Consider the following 15,040-nt stretch of genomic DNA (forward strand, 5'->3'; position numbering starts at 1 on the left):
GAACTCAGTCATTTGGGTGAGGAATTTGTCGGAAGCTGTATCCATTACTAAATTTTTTTAAGGTTCCAATGTTGATACATTGTCATGTCTGCCCATGCTCACTTCAGTGGAAGCAGAGAAGATACCTTACTTAAAAATTAAAAGTCAAAGAAAATAAAAGTCTTTACAGCATGCGATTGCTGTAGCCAGAAACACCAGGCTTGGAAAAGCAGATATTTCACTGTGTGGGTTTTGAGGGCACTGGTAGGGACTCAGCGTCCATGAGACAAGACATTCCAGATGTGGTTGAGTTCCCCAGATTAGTGGTTCTGAAAGTTCAGGGTTTCTGATGAATATTTGATGGGCCCCTTTTTATGATGCCAAAGCAGAGAGGGCCTGACCAGAATGAATTAATTTAATTTGCAATGATTAATGATGTAATTGAGAACGTCAGAGGAAGATAACTTTGGTGGTAATCTTTTAATCAATAACAAACAACATAGCACTGACAGTTTTAGGGAACACTGTGGTTGGAAAGTCTCACTTTTTGAAATCATTGATGTCCTTATTTGTTTTGCAGCTCGAAGGCAGAGGATTATTCCACCGCCATTCTCCGTCAGAAGCATCGGCCAAACAGACTGATAGTGGATGAAGCCGTCAATGATGACAACAGCATTGTGAGCCTGTCGCAGGTAATCCCATTCACGTGACCTTCTCTTCCAGTTATCCAGTTGTTCCAGTTATGGCTATCCACCCCCTCACCTTAAGAACATTTATAGTGTTGATCCGCCCATCACCTGGCAGGTGTTTGATATAAGACAGCTGAGCCAATGGATCTGTCTGTTGTGCATTTGACATTCCACATGCCTTGATTCCCTGGTTCAAGACCCCATTTCCTAACCTGTTTTCTGGAGGGAACATACTGAAGTTTCCTTTAATCTGGACATGCCCCATTATGAGACATATGTTATTACTACGACCACCATTGCCTCTATTTACCAGTTCTTCAATCCTCTATTCCTAGTCTCTAACTTTAACATAATCTTCAGTTTTTCACATAGGTTGAACACTACATCTAAAACTAATCCTAATTCTAACCAAAAGGTTGACACTTAGGGCCTAATTACTAGGCCGCCAAACCAGCAGTGGTGTGGTGGCTACCGCTGCACCGATGGCTTACAACTTCAGCAGTCGGACCTCCATAAGACTGCCACAACCACTAGGGATCCACGATTCCTCTGGGTTCGCGCTGTGGTCTGGGGCAGCAATATGCTGGCGGTGCCGCTGCGGCATCACCAAGCATATTATGACTTTCCTGATCTCCACACGTCTCATGGCGATGATCCTGCCATGAAAAGTGTGGCGGTCAGGAATGTAAGGATGCCCTATAGGGCCCACTGGTACCTCTGTGCATGGGGTGCATGCAGAGGGGCACATGGTGTTCCCCTCAGTGTGCATGCACACCAGTTCCTGCACGGCATGGACTGCAAAGATTATTACAAGCAACTATATGCCTAATTTTTCTATTAAAGAGTGTTCTGACATTTGGACACACATGCCTGTAACAGGAGAATAAAACACAAGACTTCATAGTGAGATTAAAGTCTTCAACCTATTGTAAAATTATTGTTAGGAATATATTAAAACATTAAGGTACACTTAACTCTTACGAATTACCCACACCCATGTTTAATACTCATTTTAGTATAGAAATAAGAGTGAAATAATAACATTTGAGAATTGTAACCCCAACAAACAGTAAATATGTAGTTTTATTAATTATATACATTTACAAAGTTATAAAAAGGTACTCCCAGCCATACAAATGTTAAATAACTGAATATGTTGCTGTTTATGAAATTATATTAAAATAGTTAAGTTAAATTAAAGCAAAAATTCATACATCTAACTCCAAATTAGAGTGAATAAAATGTGTGGACACTTTATTAAATTTAGTGAATGTAATACATCATTTTTAATTTAATTGACATTTTACAACCCTGAATTGAGGTATTTGTAAGTGATTTAATTATTCGCTTCTCAAATACTAAGTTTAAGTTGTTTACAATTCTGCATTGTGTGCATGTTTTTTATCCCAGTGTCTATAGTTGCTCATGCAGTGCTGATGTTCATACCCAGTAATCTGTTTAAGTCCCTACATCCAAACCTATTCAGTTGTCCTGCATCCCACAAATATACCCTGTTTGCCTAAATATGGCATGGAATTAGGGGGTGTTCCTGGTGTTGATGGTCCCTGTGTCCACCTTGCATTGCCTTATCAGTTCATTAACCCACAACTGTTTGATCTCTTTTCAGAATAAAATGGAGGAGTTGCATCTCTTCCGGGGTGACACTGTGCTTTTGAAGGGCAAGAAGCGGCGTGAGACAGTCTGCATTGTGCTCTCTGATGACACTTGCCAGAATGAGAAGGTCCGCCTGAGCCGCGTCACCAGGAACAATCTCCGCGTTCGCTTGGGAGATGTGGTGAGGTGCGTGGAACCCTGTAGATTGTAAAGCTAGACAAAAGGCTGTGGCTGGGAGTGAAGAGGAGTGTCATAGAGCCAGCAGAAGGTCTGATAGAACTGGGAGACATGGGAGCTAAGAGGGTGCCCTAGGAACGGAAGGACTGGAAAAGCCTAAAGCGGAGTAGCATGATGGCATCCCACACACAACTAACAGGCTACAAAGCTGTAAGCACAGAAGGCAACTAACAGGAAGGAATAGTGTTATCTGTAGATGACACACTGGGTGGTGAGTAGTATTTTCCAGTGGAAAAGGACACAATGGAGGACACTCTATTTTTTTTAATTACATACGGGAAGAATATTTTATATTTGCCCACACTGCTGCAAAAAGGTCGTGCAGATAGCATTAGTTTGGCTTTTATGGCCAGAAAGTTGGATGGAGAAGAATGGAGCGAGGCACATTGCAGCAATATCTGCTAGGATATAATACATGTGTGTGGTAGAGTATACAGAGGCACGAGCTGAAGAGGGTGGATGTAAAGATGGTGACTAAGCAGCAGCGGTGTAGGTATATGGACAGATGAGTTATGAGCGTTTAAATGGCCAGAGAGTACCTCAGGGATTCTGTAAGTGCTATGACCTCTGTAGGGGCAGGTGGGGTATTGAAGGTTTTCCTAGAAGATGGTTGGGTTGCACTGACCCCATCGCGAATCGCTGATGGGGGCTTTCTCCTCTTCTCCTTTAGCATTCAGGCGTGTCCAGATGTGAAATATGGGAAACGGATCCACGTTCTGCCGATCGACGACACCATTGAGGGCCTCACTGGCAACCTGTTTGAAGTGTACCTGAAGCCCTACTTTCTAGAGGCGTATAGGCCCGTGCATAAAGGTAATGTGTTTATTGTTTCAACAGTGCCTGCCGCCCACGCCACCAATATTTCCTCAAGTACTAACATATGTATTGACCGGAGTAGACTCAATGAAATGCGGCCAAATTTGTTTCTTTTAGAGGCGGTATGGCACAGCCCTGCTCTCCACACACTAGACAACTGTCTAGAAAGGCATCATGGTAGAATTGCCTTGGTGCAAAGCCTTCCAAATGTGAAGTAGTCATTCATGCAGACACTGTTGTGGTTTGTTGCAGACATCTACATTTTCATAACAAATCACAACATAGAATGCTCTAGGCGTCTCCATGGTGATCTAACAGCATCTATACTGATTTCAGCACCACATAGGTCTAGAGTGATCTAGACGGATACATAATGGGGACTCTACAGCTCTACAGCAGCCTTTAATATGGAGTATGTGATGGGGCTGCTACTGAACTGTAAAATGCTATTGTGTGTTGGACAAATATTTATAGTTATCTTTAGAGTTCAAAGATGATCAACAATGATTATGAGAGTTATAGAGAGGTTCTAGGATGATCTAGAATGTGATGTTGTTTATGAGGAATACAGAGCACGTGAGTGTTATTTTATGTCATATATCAAGCTTGAACTGTTACCCATGGTTACTGGTTGATCAAAAAGATTATTTTGCGCTCTAGCCTAACCAAATATTGTTGCTGTTAGGCAGTTTTAATGGGCATTAAGATGTATGTAATTTGCAGAAATGCAAACATAAGTGCAAAATCTTCACTTGTGTTTTCTTCTCCTGGCTTCTAACTCCATGTGTAATTTAGACTTCTCTATTACTTTCACCCTGGTTTTCTCATTCACCTGTTAGGTGATATTTTTCTGGTTCGCGGTGGCATGAGGGCTGTCGAATTTAAGATTGTGGAAGTGGATCCTACACCTCACTGCATCGTGGCCCCAGACACCGTTCTGCACTGTGAGGGGGAGCCAATCAAGAGAGAGGTGAGCTCTCTGTGTGACCGCTCTTATACTAATGGCAGCTAATTCAGATAGAGGTGAGCTCAAGCAATGACCCGTATAGTTTCAGGGTAGCCAATCAAAAGAGACTTGAGGCCACTGTAGCGGGGTGGCCTGACCATTAACCTAATGCCAGATGGGCTGGGATTCGTTAACCGCTTTGTGACACTCCAATGATGGTTCCCTGCTGGTTCATGGCTACTTCACACCAGTTGTTTTTTTTCTTCCTTCCTTTCTCCTTCCCTCCCTCCCTCCCTTCCCAATTTGTATAACACCACCGCATCTTACGGTATTTGATTGCTTTCATTAAAACAGGATTCTTACATAAGACATCAGTTCAATGACAGAAAGTTATGAGCGGGGAAAATAGCAGCAGCTGTGTAGTAGAGGAGGTAGGAGAGAAGAAGAGGAGCAAGAGAGTGGTGGAGTGGGTCGGAAGACCAGGACCCAACCCCAGGCCTGAAATGGCAAAGCTTAAATGGGAGAACCTGGGTATCAGCACAACGGGCAAAGCAAAAAATCTTAAATGTACGTACAAGTTGAAATTTTGTCCCTTAAGATGCATTTAGCAGGACACCTAGAAGGTAAACGTTGGGCTTCGCCCTTTGCCTCCTCCCTTTACAAACATGGGTCCTTCATAACACCAAGCTCATGTTCAATGTTCTGAGAAAGACTTTCAGCCTGGGCTGCTCAAAAGACAACTAGTTGAGCCACTCATGCCTTCTCAGCTCTGCCCTGTAAGTGTTCCACCCTCTGTCTGCCTGAAGAGTCAATAAAAAGAGCGCCAAGGTTAGCATATAACCCCCCCCCCCCCCAACCAGTCAAGACATAGGTGAGCCACACATGCCATTCCTCCTCTACAGATTAGAGCCAGTCGAGAGAGAGGGTGTCCACAAGTGCCAGGTCCTACACTGGGCGTTCCAAACCAGAGGGAGAGGTGAGCTCATGGGTCCAATCTGCCTTGCTTTTAGATCGCTTGTCAATTGCGAGGTGACTTTAGGTGTGATCCATCCTCTACTAGAAGGTGGGGTGATGGAATAATTACTGGCCCACGATGGCTTTCACTTCTCCAAAATTCCCAAAAACGTCAAACTTGTCTAAAGAGAAGCTTTATCGTCCCGCAGAGGTACAATGTACATGGGCATAAGTAATACCGTCAAAGCCCTCCAATATGAGATATTGAACTAGTGCTATAGTAGGATGGTGTTATATATAGCACTGGTCTTACAGAGTGAGAACCAGGATTTCTTGGCTTCTAGGCTGTCACAGAGATCGTCCATGTCCATTCTATCAACTTAATGACACTTTCAGCAGCGTCATCACACATTCAGTGTCTGTTTTGGAGTTGTATCTTGCTAGGCAGGGTCATATGAATCTCGTTCTCCTCACTAGTTCATCGCCCAATTGCAAATATCCATTTTTTTCGGGCCGTCAGTAATTTCTATTGTTTGAATGGTGTCCTGCTGGAAGCAGTTGTTGGAGGTTAAATGGAGCCCTTCTAGACACTCATTCATTGCCACTAGACTTTAAAAAATCCCTTCACGGCACACAAAGACACAATCAATCAGCAGATAACTTCACAAGGGACTATATATAATGGGTTTCTTATTGACAAGCTTTGAGCTAGAATATTTGTTGTCTCTGTTCCTGACATAGATTGTCAAGTTTACTAGCTTTTGCATCTGAAAGTTTTCAATTCTGTTAAGGACTCAAAGGTCGAGGGGTATTCCACTGTGTTCCATTATGGTAAATACATCTTGATTCAGTGAATTGTTATAAGAGCATTTAAAACCGCCCAATTTTATACAATGTTTTGACTATATTATAAAATATATTGTTTGATGTAAGTGTTTGATATGTATGACTATCTGAGTCCAAAGGTAAAGTTGGAGTGCGGAGAATTCATTGTACCCAGCAGAAAGGAAGTACCCCCATCGCAACCAATTTGACCTGTTGTGCTAGTTGTTGATTTGTCGCTTCACTGGGAATTTGTACTGTGCTGCAGAAGGATTTTCTCTGCTCAAGGAGGACTTTCTCTGAGTCAAGATTATATACCCTATAGTGGGAGAGTCACCTAGGAATGTACCACCCTTCTGGTAGCCTAAGCAATGAGAATGCTTCCCAGCCCATTCTAACATTAAATATTCTTGGGATCTTATTTGAAGTAGGCCTTTCCTACGTCAAATCTCCTCTTTGCTTCAACGATAAAAGAAGAACTAAAACTTTCACCATATGAAGCTCATGCAGTACTTCTCTGCTCCAGGCCAACTACTAAGTGAAAATCAGGAGAGATCTTATACTGCATCACATAGACTACTTAAACCATCTCAGCATGGGTACCCCTTAAAAAGAATTCAGAAATTGCATGGTACGAAAGTCAAGCAGATACGATCTATCAAAATTTGAAGAAACATGTTCATCTCACACTACCGTTGCAATACCTCAACTGGCTTCCACTGGATCACAATTCAATTAAACATCCTCTTCCTTTTCTTTAAAGTGTATCATGATGTGAGTATGGAAAACCTTCAGAACTTTCCTCAAGTGCCACTCACCACCATCATTAAAATTAAAATTAAACAATGGACAGTGCTTTTGGGAAAGCCTTAGCAATGCCACTTGTTATCCGTACTGGTAGGGGACCCCTACACACCTAAACAGACTTCACAGTCACACATATACCCTCTCCCTCTCGGTGTTTCCTGGAAAGCTTAGGTTCTTATATTCCTGCTGCAGATATTACCCATACACCGAGGATACTCTTCAGATGGCAAAATAAGTGAAGGAAGAAATGTAAATGCGGAGTGCCCTGGCCATGAGGGCAGCCTTGTTCTAACTGCTGACTTGTCACAATCTGTGAGCAGGTGTTTGTAGGTGATGTAGGGCAAGAAGTGTAGGATAAAGTGAGTAAGGAACATTTTAAAGTGAGGGTAGGTCCAAAAGAGAAACAAAGCGGAGGCATGTGTGAGTAGAGAATGATCTATAAGAGATGTTTTTCCAGAGTCTACAAGTGATCCCCTAATCTGCTGCTCTTCTTCAGGATGAAGAAGAGAATTTGAACGACGTGGGGTATGATGACATTGGAGGATGCCGCAAGCAGCTGGCCCAGATTAAGGAGATGGTGGAACTTCCACTGCGGCATCCGGGACTTTTCAAAGCCATTGGTGTCAAGGTAAGCCTGTACAGACAAATAACCCCTTTAGAGGTTCTTCTATCACTTCTGGCAGGGGTCTAAACAGAGGCCGGCAGAAGGCCCTCGGGCAATTTTGTAGTGTATGCCAGTCCTCTCTCTGTCCATAAAAGTGGTATCTAATAAAACATGGGGCCTGATTACACAGTTGTGCTGACTCTCCGCCGGCACAGCTGCGCTACATGAATGCAAGGACCGCCAACTGTATCACAATTTGAACTTGTGTTACATGAGTTCAACTTGTAATACCGTCAGCGGTCCTTTGCCTTTCCCATGGTGGTATCTGGAAAATAGGCACCGCAATGGAAACGGCAAAAAAGTTCCATCACGGCATGGGGGATGATGTCCATGCCGTGATGGAACTTTGTGGGAATACAGCCAGAGGGGCACCCTAGGGCGGGGGGGAAATGGGGGCCCTGTAGGACCTCCTTTGTTGCTGCACCACCAGCCTTTTCTTGGGAGAGCTCAGCCAGGAAAAGGCTGGCGGTCCAGGATCTCATAATATTCAGAGCTGGATTGCACCAGTCCCTGCTCAGCCTATTGCGCTGTGGTGCTCCTGCACCACCGCCAGGGAACAACTGTTCTCTGGCGCAGCTGGCAGTCCACCGCCCCTACAACTAACAGTTGTAATACAGCAAACACTGGACAGCCTACGCGAGTCTGAAGACCGCTAGACTCGTAATCAGGCCCCAGTTTTCACAATGTCAGATCTGACTCACTAACCCGTCCTGCAAAAATGATCTTCAGCATTGGATCCTTTACTGTCACATATTGTGGTGGATTAGCCTGAAATCTTTATAAATTACCACCACCAGAGAGCTAATTTTGCAAGTCAGTAATTTAATCTGCCTCAAGAGCCATATTTTATTTTGGCAATGTTCACTTATTGATTTGCATATTCAGAAGGTTGAAAACCCTTTATGCTTTCCTTTGTGCCATACACATGGCCTGTTTGGCAATCGTTCGTTTTGTGAAGAGACTAGAGTTTTTTTCATTAGGTTAAAAGGTGGGGTGGGGCACTGGGAGTTATTTCAGTAAAGATGTTATCAGCGCACTGCGGGTGGCTGATTGACAGTTTAGATCAGTGAAGAATTGATGCTCGTATGAAAAGTGTTATGTCATTTGAGCACTAAATGTAGTTGAGTAATAGTACGGATAGGAGTCTATAATTGCGGTGTCATAGCAATGCTGAAAGTTACTGGTTTTATTTCAAATCATATTTATAACATTTTTAAGAAATGAACAAGAAATGAACAAATAAACAAGAAATTAACAAATAGATAATGGTGAGCACTTCAATGATGATAAACATATCAGTTGGTCCTGACAAATTATCAGAAATATAAATCATAAGGAAAGCAACATATAAGAAATACAAAGAAATTCAAAATACAAAATAACAAGAACAAGTTACTCAAGTGCCTTGCCATGGTGAACGCAGTGGAGCTGTAGTAACATACAGGTGGAACGCCAAACGTAAGTGTCACCTGTTAGTGATAAAGATACTATACAGCATTTACAGCATAAGTGAATCATGCAAATACAGATTTCATAGATATGATGGCGGAAAGTACAATACTGTATATTAGTAACACCGCTAGTATGACATTCTATAAGTATTGCATTGTGAGGAAATGAGTCTACTTTCAAGGGGGGTCATAGGAGAAAGAGAAGGCGTCAAGGGACTTTCACAGCTTCTTATGCTGCTCCTCTGAGGAAGGATAACCATTCTTGCCACATTCTAAATGAGACTTCTTTGGAGGTTTTCCATTTGTTCAGAACAATTTTACATGCTAATGTGAACATAAGATCTAACAGGTATCGGTGATTCACATCTGTGATCTTGGGGTCCAAAGCACCTAGTAGAACATATGAGAATTCTTTTGGAGGGGTTATATTGAAGGTCTTGCCTATACATTCATAAATCTTATCCCAATATGTTTGTAGGGTAGGGCAATGGAAAAGCATGTGTGCAAGGTTACCGACTTGAGATTTGCAATTCCAACATGTGGGGTTCTCTGCCGAAGGTTTCTGTTTAACATAAGCACGCAAAAATTAGATGTTTAATAGTGAGGACAAGGGAAGACTCTACTGTTGAGACGTCAAAGGCACACCAAAGGTCGCTAATTAGCAGTCAGAAGAGGGGAGGAGTCTACAGGTGTAATGTCTGCACGCTACAAGTAGCTGAGGGCACAGTGGAAAGGCTTTTTCAACTGTAATGTCATCAGTGGACCACTGTGCCTGGTTAAAACACAAGAAGGGGAGGAGCTTACGTTTGTGATTTCAATAACGCACATTGGTGCAGAACACTCATTGACAGTGCTGCCAAATCTGGCACACAGCATGATGGACTGAAATAGATGCAGCCAAAAAATGCAAAATAATCCCTTTCCTTTGACCAAAATTGACCAACATCTCAATGGAACAAGGCACTGTACATATGTATTCTTTCTATCTAATCAGACACCTTGATTGTTTGATAGCAGGGCTGATGATGCATGTTTGGTTTATGAGGAAACAAGACTGGTCTTTTATAAAATTCATATTTATATGTCACATTTATGTAGCACACCCTATTGAAAATGTTACTAAGTAGGTTAATACATATTTAAACACTGCTTATTATTCGTCATGATCACATGCACAATATGTTTGTTTGGCTTTGGATACTGAAACGACGACAGTGAGTTTATTATAAAGAGATCCCTACTGGGTTAAATGTCCTAATATTGGAAACATTGGGCATTATCCTGTTTCACCACACATGTACAGAGTAGGTTAGGAATCCTGAAACTCAGTAGCACTCCTTTTCAAAGGTGACCTGTCCCGAGATGGGCTGAGCTTCATGGTTCTAGTTCAGCGGTCTGAAAAGCAAGTTACAATTCACAGTAGTGTTGTTAGTGGACAGGAACAATTGATGAGCAGTCCATGTTCCTGTGAAGATATTCGGTTAGTGGATTCGTATCATTTCTATCTTTCAGCGTCAAGGGGCTAACCTCATACTCAATTGTGGGGGGCCATATTTGCCAGGTGCAAAATCAGTGCCTCATTTTAAATTCTGCGCCATGGAGTAATGGATAATGTAGTAGTACAGAGTCATTTCTCCCTTTTCAAGTTACGAAAACTCACATTGCTGGTGTTTTCCCTGCGCAAATATCACCAAATGGTGTTGGAAAAACATGCAGGTGCAGTTATGCCCACCTCTGGATTCCTGGTAGTCTCATAAGATGCCCCATATTGAGAAAGTTGGCTTACCAGAGCAGAATACCTGCTAATTTTGAATCAGATCATTTGAGATATGAAACATTAGAAATACTTCTCCTAGATCTGATCTACGGTTTAGATGTGGTTCATTACGTTATTTTTTATCTGTTGTGAACCTGTAAGTGGAGAAAGCTCTAGCCTTCAAAACCTTGCTTGGTATGTCTAGAGGTGGAAGCCACTCCCAATGATGAAGCTAAAGATTGAGAATGGAGTTGCTTGTTGTCTTATGCAGAGGGGTGTAGCCTGAAAGTTTGGAGACAATGTTGTCTTTTTAGCACGTTGTTAAGGCTGGTTTGCTTATGGTTGTCTCCCTTGTGTAAATGTAGAGCAGACAAGCTAAACTGATTAAAACATTCCCAAGAACTGTTTTCAGTAGGTCTTTGAAAATCCTTAGTTCAAGCTCTTTGATCACCTTTACGTTCCTTATGTGCCACATAATTCCTTCTCACAAGGAATACATGTTTCCATTCCTTACCTGTTTCCAACTTTTGTTATCTGGTTATTTAGTCTTTTTGGTTGAACTGAAGTGAAAAAAAGCAATAGCACCTGTTTATTTAAGGGACAAAGGCTGCATTCTAAACAAGCTTTGGCAAGGACAATAGGGCTGACTTATGAATGTCTGTCAAGCCAGACCTAAAAATCCATGTATGTTAATGTCTGCCTCCTCCTATCTGTGCTTCTGTCAGAGAAAAACAATATAAATGATCTTGCCGTCATATCCTGTGTACACTCTTATATTGCTAATTATGCTTTCGCTATGTGGTGGCCAGCCCGTTGGGTTGTAGGCCCGTATTTGTGAGCACTCTTTGTACAATAAAGGTTTAAAAAAAAAAAAAAAAACAATATAAATGATATCGTTATCTATGACCCTTTATTGGCATGCGTGTTTCCCTTAAAGGTAAGATCAGGCAAGAGGATTCATAAAATGATCACAGCAGTGTGGAGGGCAAGCACGTTTTTGTGGAAGCACACAACTTCTGCCCAATTAATACATGTTCTCCTGACTCCCGCCATCTGGGCAGAGCCAAAGTTCCTCTCCTGGTGGTTCTCACATAATTCTCTGGCACGCTGTGAAGCCATGCCATAAAAACGTGCCCTTGCAGGGAATGCATGTGGAGGTGGAGGTCTGCTATCCCTGACAGACATCTAGCTCTGCATTTACAGGTATTTTGGGGGTGGTCGCAAAATGCTAGCTGCCCCATAACGATTGTATAAGTAAGTAGGTTTATTTTGTGATTACTTAAAATAAACATTTCAGACAAGGTGCTTCAGACATGAGTGTAAAATATTTGAGCTCTTGGAATGTGAGGGTCACCAAAAAAGAAGGAGCAGTATAAGAAACAAGGGTGCAAATAATCCAAAGTGCCATGTGCCATGCGTCATGAGGTTTTAAAGTGCATCAGGAAGAAACCGTTCTGGCATGGTGCATCAGGAGTAAACAGCTCAAGCTAAGATTGTAAGCAGGTATGTCTTTCAAAGTACAAGACTCCAAGTTGTCAAGCAATGTCCAGTGGCTCAGGGCAATGGGCCCATGTAAAATATTCCAGACCTATGGGTTAGCGTAACTTGCAAATAGGCATGTCTTTCAAAGTGCAAGGTGCCAAGTTGACAAGCTATGTCCAACTTATAGGCTAACAGTTCAGTGCTCAACTTCGAGCAAGTTCATACTTGATGCTGTCCGGGGGGATGTCCCCAGGAGTTTCTCACAGGAGCCTTCCAGCTCTAGCAAAAAACGTGCCAATCCTTGCTAAATCTATTGGGACAGCTGATGAAAAAATGCGTGGCACTGCCTCTTTGCACATTCTTACACCATGATGCAGGAAAATTGGCGTTAATTAAACTCGCCTTGGAAGGAGCAAGGCTACACAGCAACATACTATATGCACAATGGATTATGAGAAATGTGAGCACAGCCTGCACTGCCTATGACCTGGTGGGTTACATTTCCAGTGGGCCCTATATTCCCATACAGGCAGTGTCAGGAGCCTGGTCAGCAGAATTTTCTTTAGAGCTTGTCTTCCCATTGCTGCTCTCAGGTAGGGCTGGCAAGAGGTGGCTTTGTGTGATTTGTCGAATCCCGCTTCTCCCAATATTTTTCTGATTTCATTATTATCCTGTTCCCTTGATATGAGCTTTCCCTGTCGTTTTAAAGTCCTCTTTAGGCGCTGTGTTATAGCGACTAAGTCAGTTAGGCGCTCTACGGTCAAATTCAATATGCCTATTGCACTACTATCCTGGAAAATCACGTGGAAGGCACCTTTCATTGAGTCAGTGTTTACTCTGGCCACTTGGTGGTAATATTTATCTAAATCAATTTTACACTCAATGTCCATTCTCACTAATCCAAACTCCAGTCAAATCAGTCCTTGTCTGGTTGTTTTGGGGAGTCAGAATAATTTCCTGTATGCAGCTGTATGGCAATGCTCTAATGTCTATGTAAGCATACCAGGAAACGCGAGATGCCCTTAATGTATGATGGGTAACAATTTGGCCCGTGTTGTAGGAGTGTAGAATACCCAAGGCCCCCTTCATACCGATTCGAGTATGGTACAATAGCACCAAGTCATGAACATACTGAATGATAGGTAATTTAGTGTGGCCCACCTTTGGTGGGAAAATATTTCCTTTCAGGAGTTTCACCCCTAAATCAGCTGTGTATAAATTGAACACGCTGGGTGCAATGACACTCCCCTGCTTCAGACTTTTATTTGTGTATATTTTTGCAGTGGGTTGGGTTTGAGATATCCTGATTCGCACCCAGGTGTCTGTGTATAGTGCTGTGATAGCAGCCAAGGGATGTATGTCATTACAACGCATGCTTTCACTCCGCATGCCATTACGATGCAACTTTTACAATGCAAGTCATTACAACGACTTGTGTTGGGGGGCGCTGGATAGTGGAATAGTTTAATTTACTATTCCAACTCCAGTCCCCGTGGATAGTAGAGAAGGTGTTGGATAGTAATTAAACTATTCCCTATCCTAGACCGCCCTCCAGCGCAAGTCGTTGTAATGACTTGCATTGTAATAGTTGCGTCGTAATGGTAGTGCGGAGTAAAAGTTGCGTTGTAAAGGATCTTTCCCGCAGCCAAGACTTGCCTAGGTATTCCCCAGTCAGCAAGTTTGGCCGAAAGTGTATTCAGGTCAACTTCATCGAATGCAGTGCTATAGTCAATGAAACTGGCCTAAAGCGTGCTTGTGGATTTTTCAATAGCCTTGGCCCCCAAATAGGAGAGCGCTATCACATTTTCCATTTTAGAGGCATTCGACCTTGACCCCGTCTGGTACCATGGGATGATGTTGTTATCATTAATCCAGTTCTCCAGCTCATGCGGGAGGACCTCCGCAAAGGCTTTTCAATATACATCTAATAGGGCTATTAGCCTATAATTTTCAGGTGATGTATTGGCCCCTTTTTTATGAACTGGATGTAGAATGGAGCTTTTGCATGATTCTGGGATGGCAGACAGCAGCATACATTCATTGAAAAGGGTATGCATATAAGGTGCTAGATCCTCCTTAAAAATACTCCCAGGTAGGCCATTTGGGCCCGCGGCTCCATTCTTTCATATTGACTTCAGGATGCTTACTGTCTCCTTTTCAGTGACTACAGTTGGGCTCTTCTCAAAACCCACTAGGGCATTGGCAAGTGAGTTTTTTTAATGGTGGCCCTTGTTTTTGTGATGTCTACATAAAGGTTTGACACATGGTCAACACATTTTTTTTGGCTGGGACAGCATTCGCCTTGCCGCTAGTTTTGCTTGCCAGACCTTTAATGTAGCCCTAAAATTCCCTTGACTTACTTGGTGCTAGCAGGGAGAATATATGTTTCCACTCCGCCTCTTTGTGTTTATTCTTTAATGCCCAAACACATTTTTTGTGTTTTTTCCTTGCGTCATTTAGGCTGCTTTCCGTATTTGGACCCTTCCCTCTTCTATGTTGTAGTTCTGCTAAGCGACATGTCCTTTTGCTCTCCTTAAACTCTTTGATTCCTAGAAATGGAGTGGGTCTTCCTGTTGTGGGGACGCAAGATTCGGTTTGGGGCTTATTGGATGTTAGGGCTCTATATAACTCTGTTATTATTGTCCTCCAATGCTTCTCTACTCGGGTCGGTTAATGCTTCAGAGCTGGTGGAGAGAAATAGTAAGTTTCCATCGTATGTACAGGGTTTTTCAGACTGGGCCCCATTTGATTCTTTTTAGTAATGGGCCAACGCTAGTTGGAAGCGGCAGGCAAACCTAATTATGGATCCAGTGAATCTTTGAG

The 15,040-nt window shown here is 42.6% G+C and overlaps 1 protein-coding gene across 1 annotated transcript in view; it reads left to right on the forward strand.

Moving 5' to 3' along the window:
* Positions 1 to 15,040, forward strand: part of LOC144823236 (transitional endoplasmic reticulum ATPase-like) — a 218,436-nt gene that overhangs the window by 37,490 nt on the left and 165,906 nt on the right. The window contains exons 2-6 of the mRNA XM_078681583.1: positions 560 to 671; positions 2,296 to 2,468; positions 3,190 to 3,332; positions 4,175 to 4,305; positions 7,361 to 7,492. Of these exons, the coding sequence (XP_078537709.1) occupies positions 560 to 671; positions 2,296 to 2,468; positions 3,190 to 3,332; positions 4,175 to 4,305; positions 7,361 to 7,492 (691 nt within the window). The remainder of the gene's footprint in view (positions 1 to 559; positions 672 to 2,295; positions 2,469 to 3,189; positions 3,333 to 4,174; positions 4,306 to 7,360; positions 7,493 to 15,040) is intronic.

The sequence above is a fragment of the Lissotriton helveticus genome, chromosome 1_1, assembly GCF_964261635.1.
Source record: "Lissotriton helveticus chromosome 1_1, aLisHel1.1, whole genome shotgun sequence".
Taxonomy (NCBI): Eukaryota; Metazoa; Chordata; class Amphibia; order Caudata; family Salamandridae; genus Lissotriton; species Lissotriton helveticus.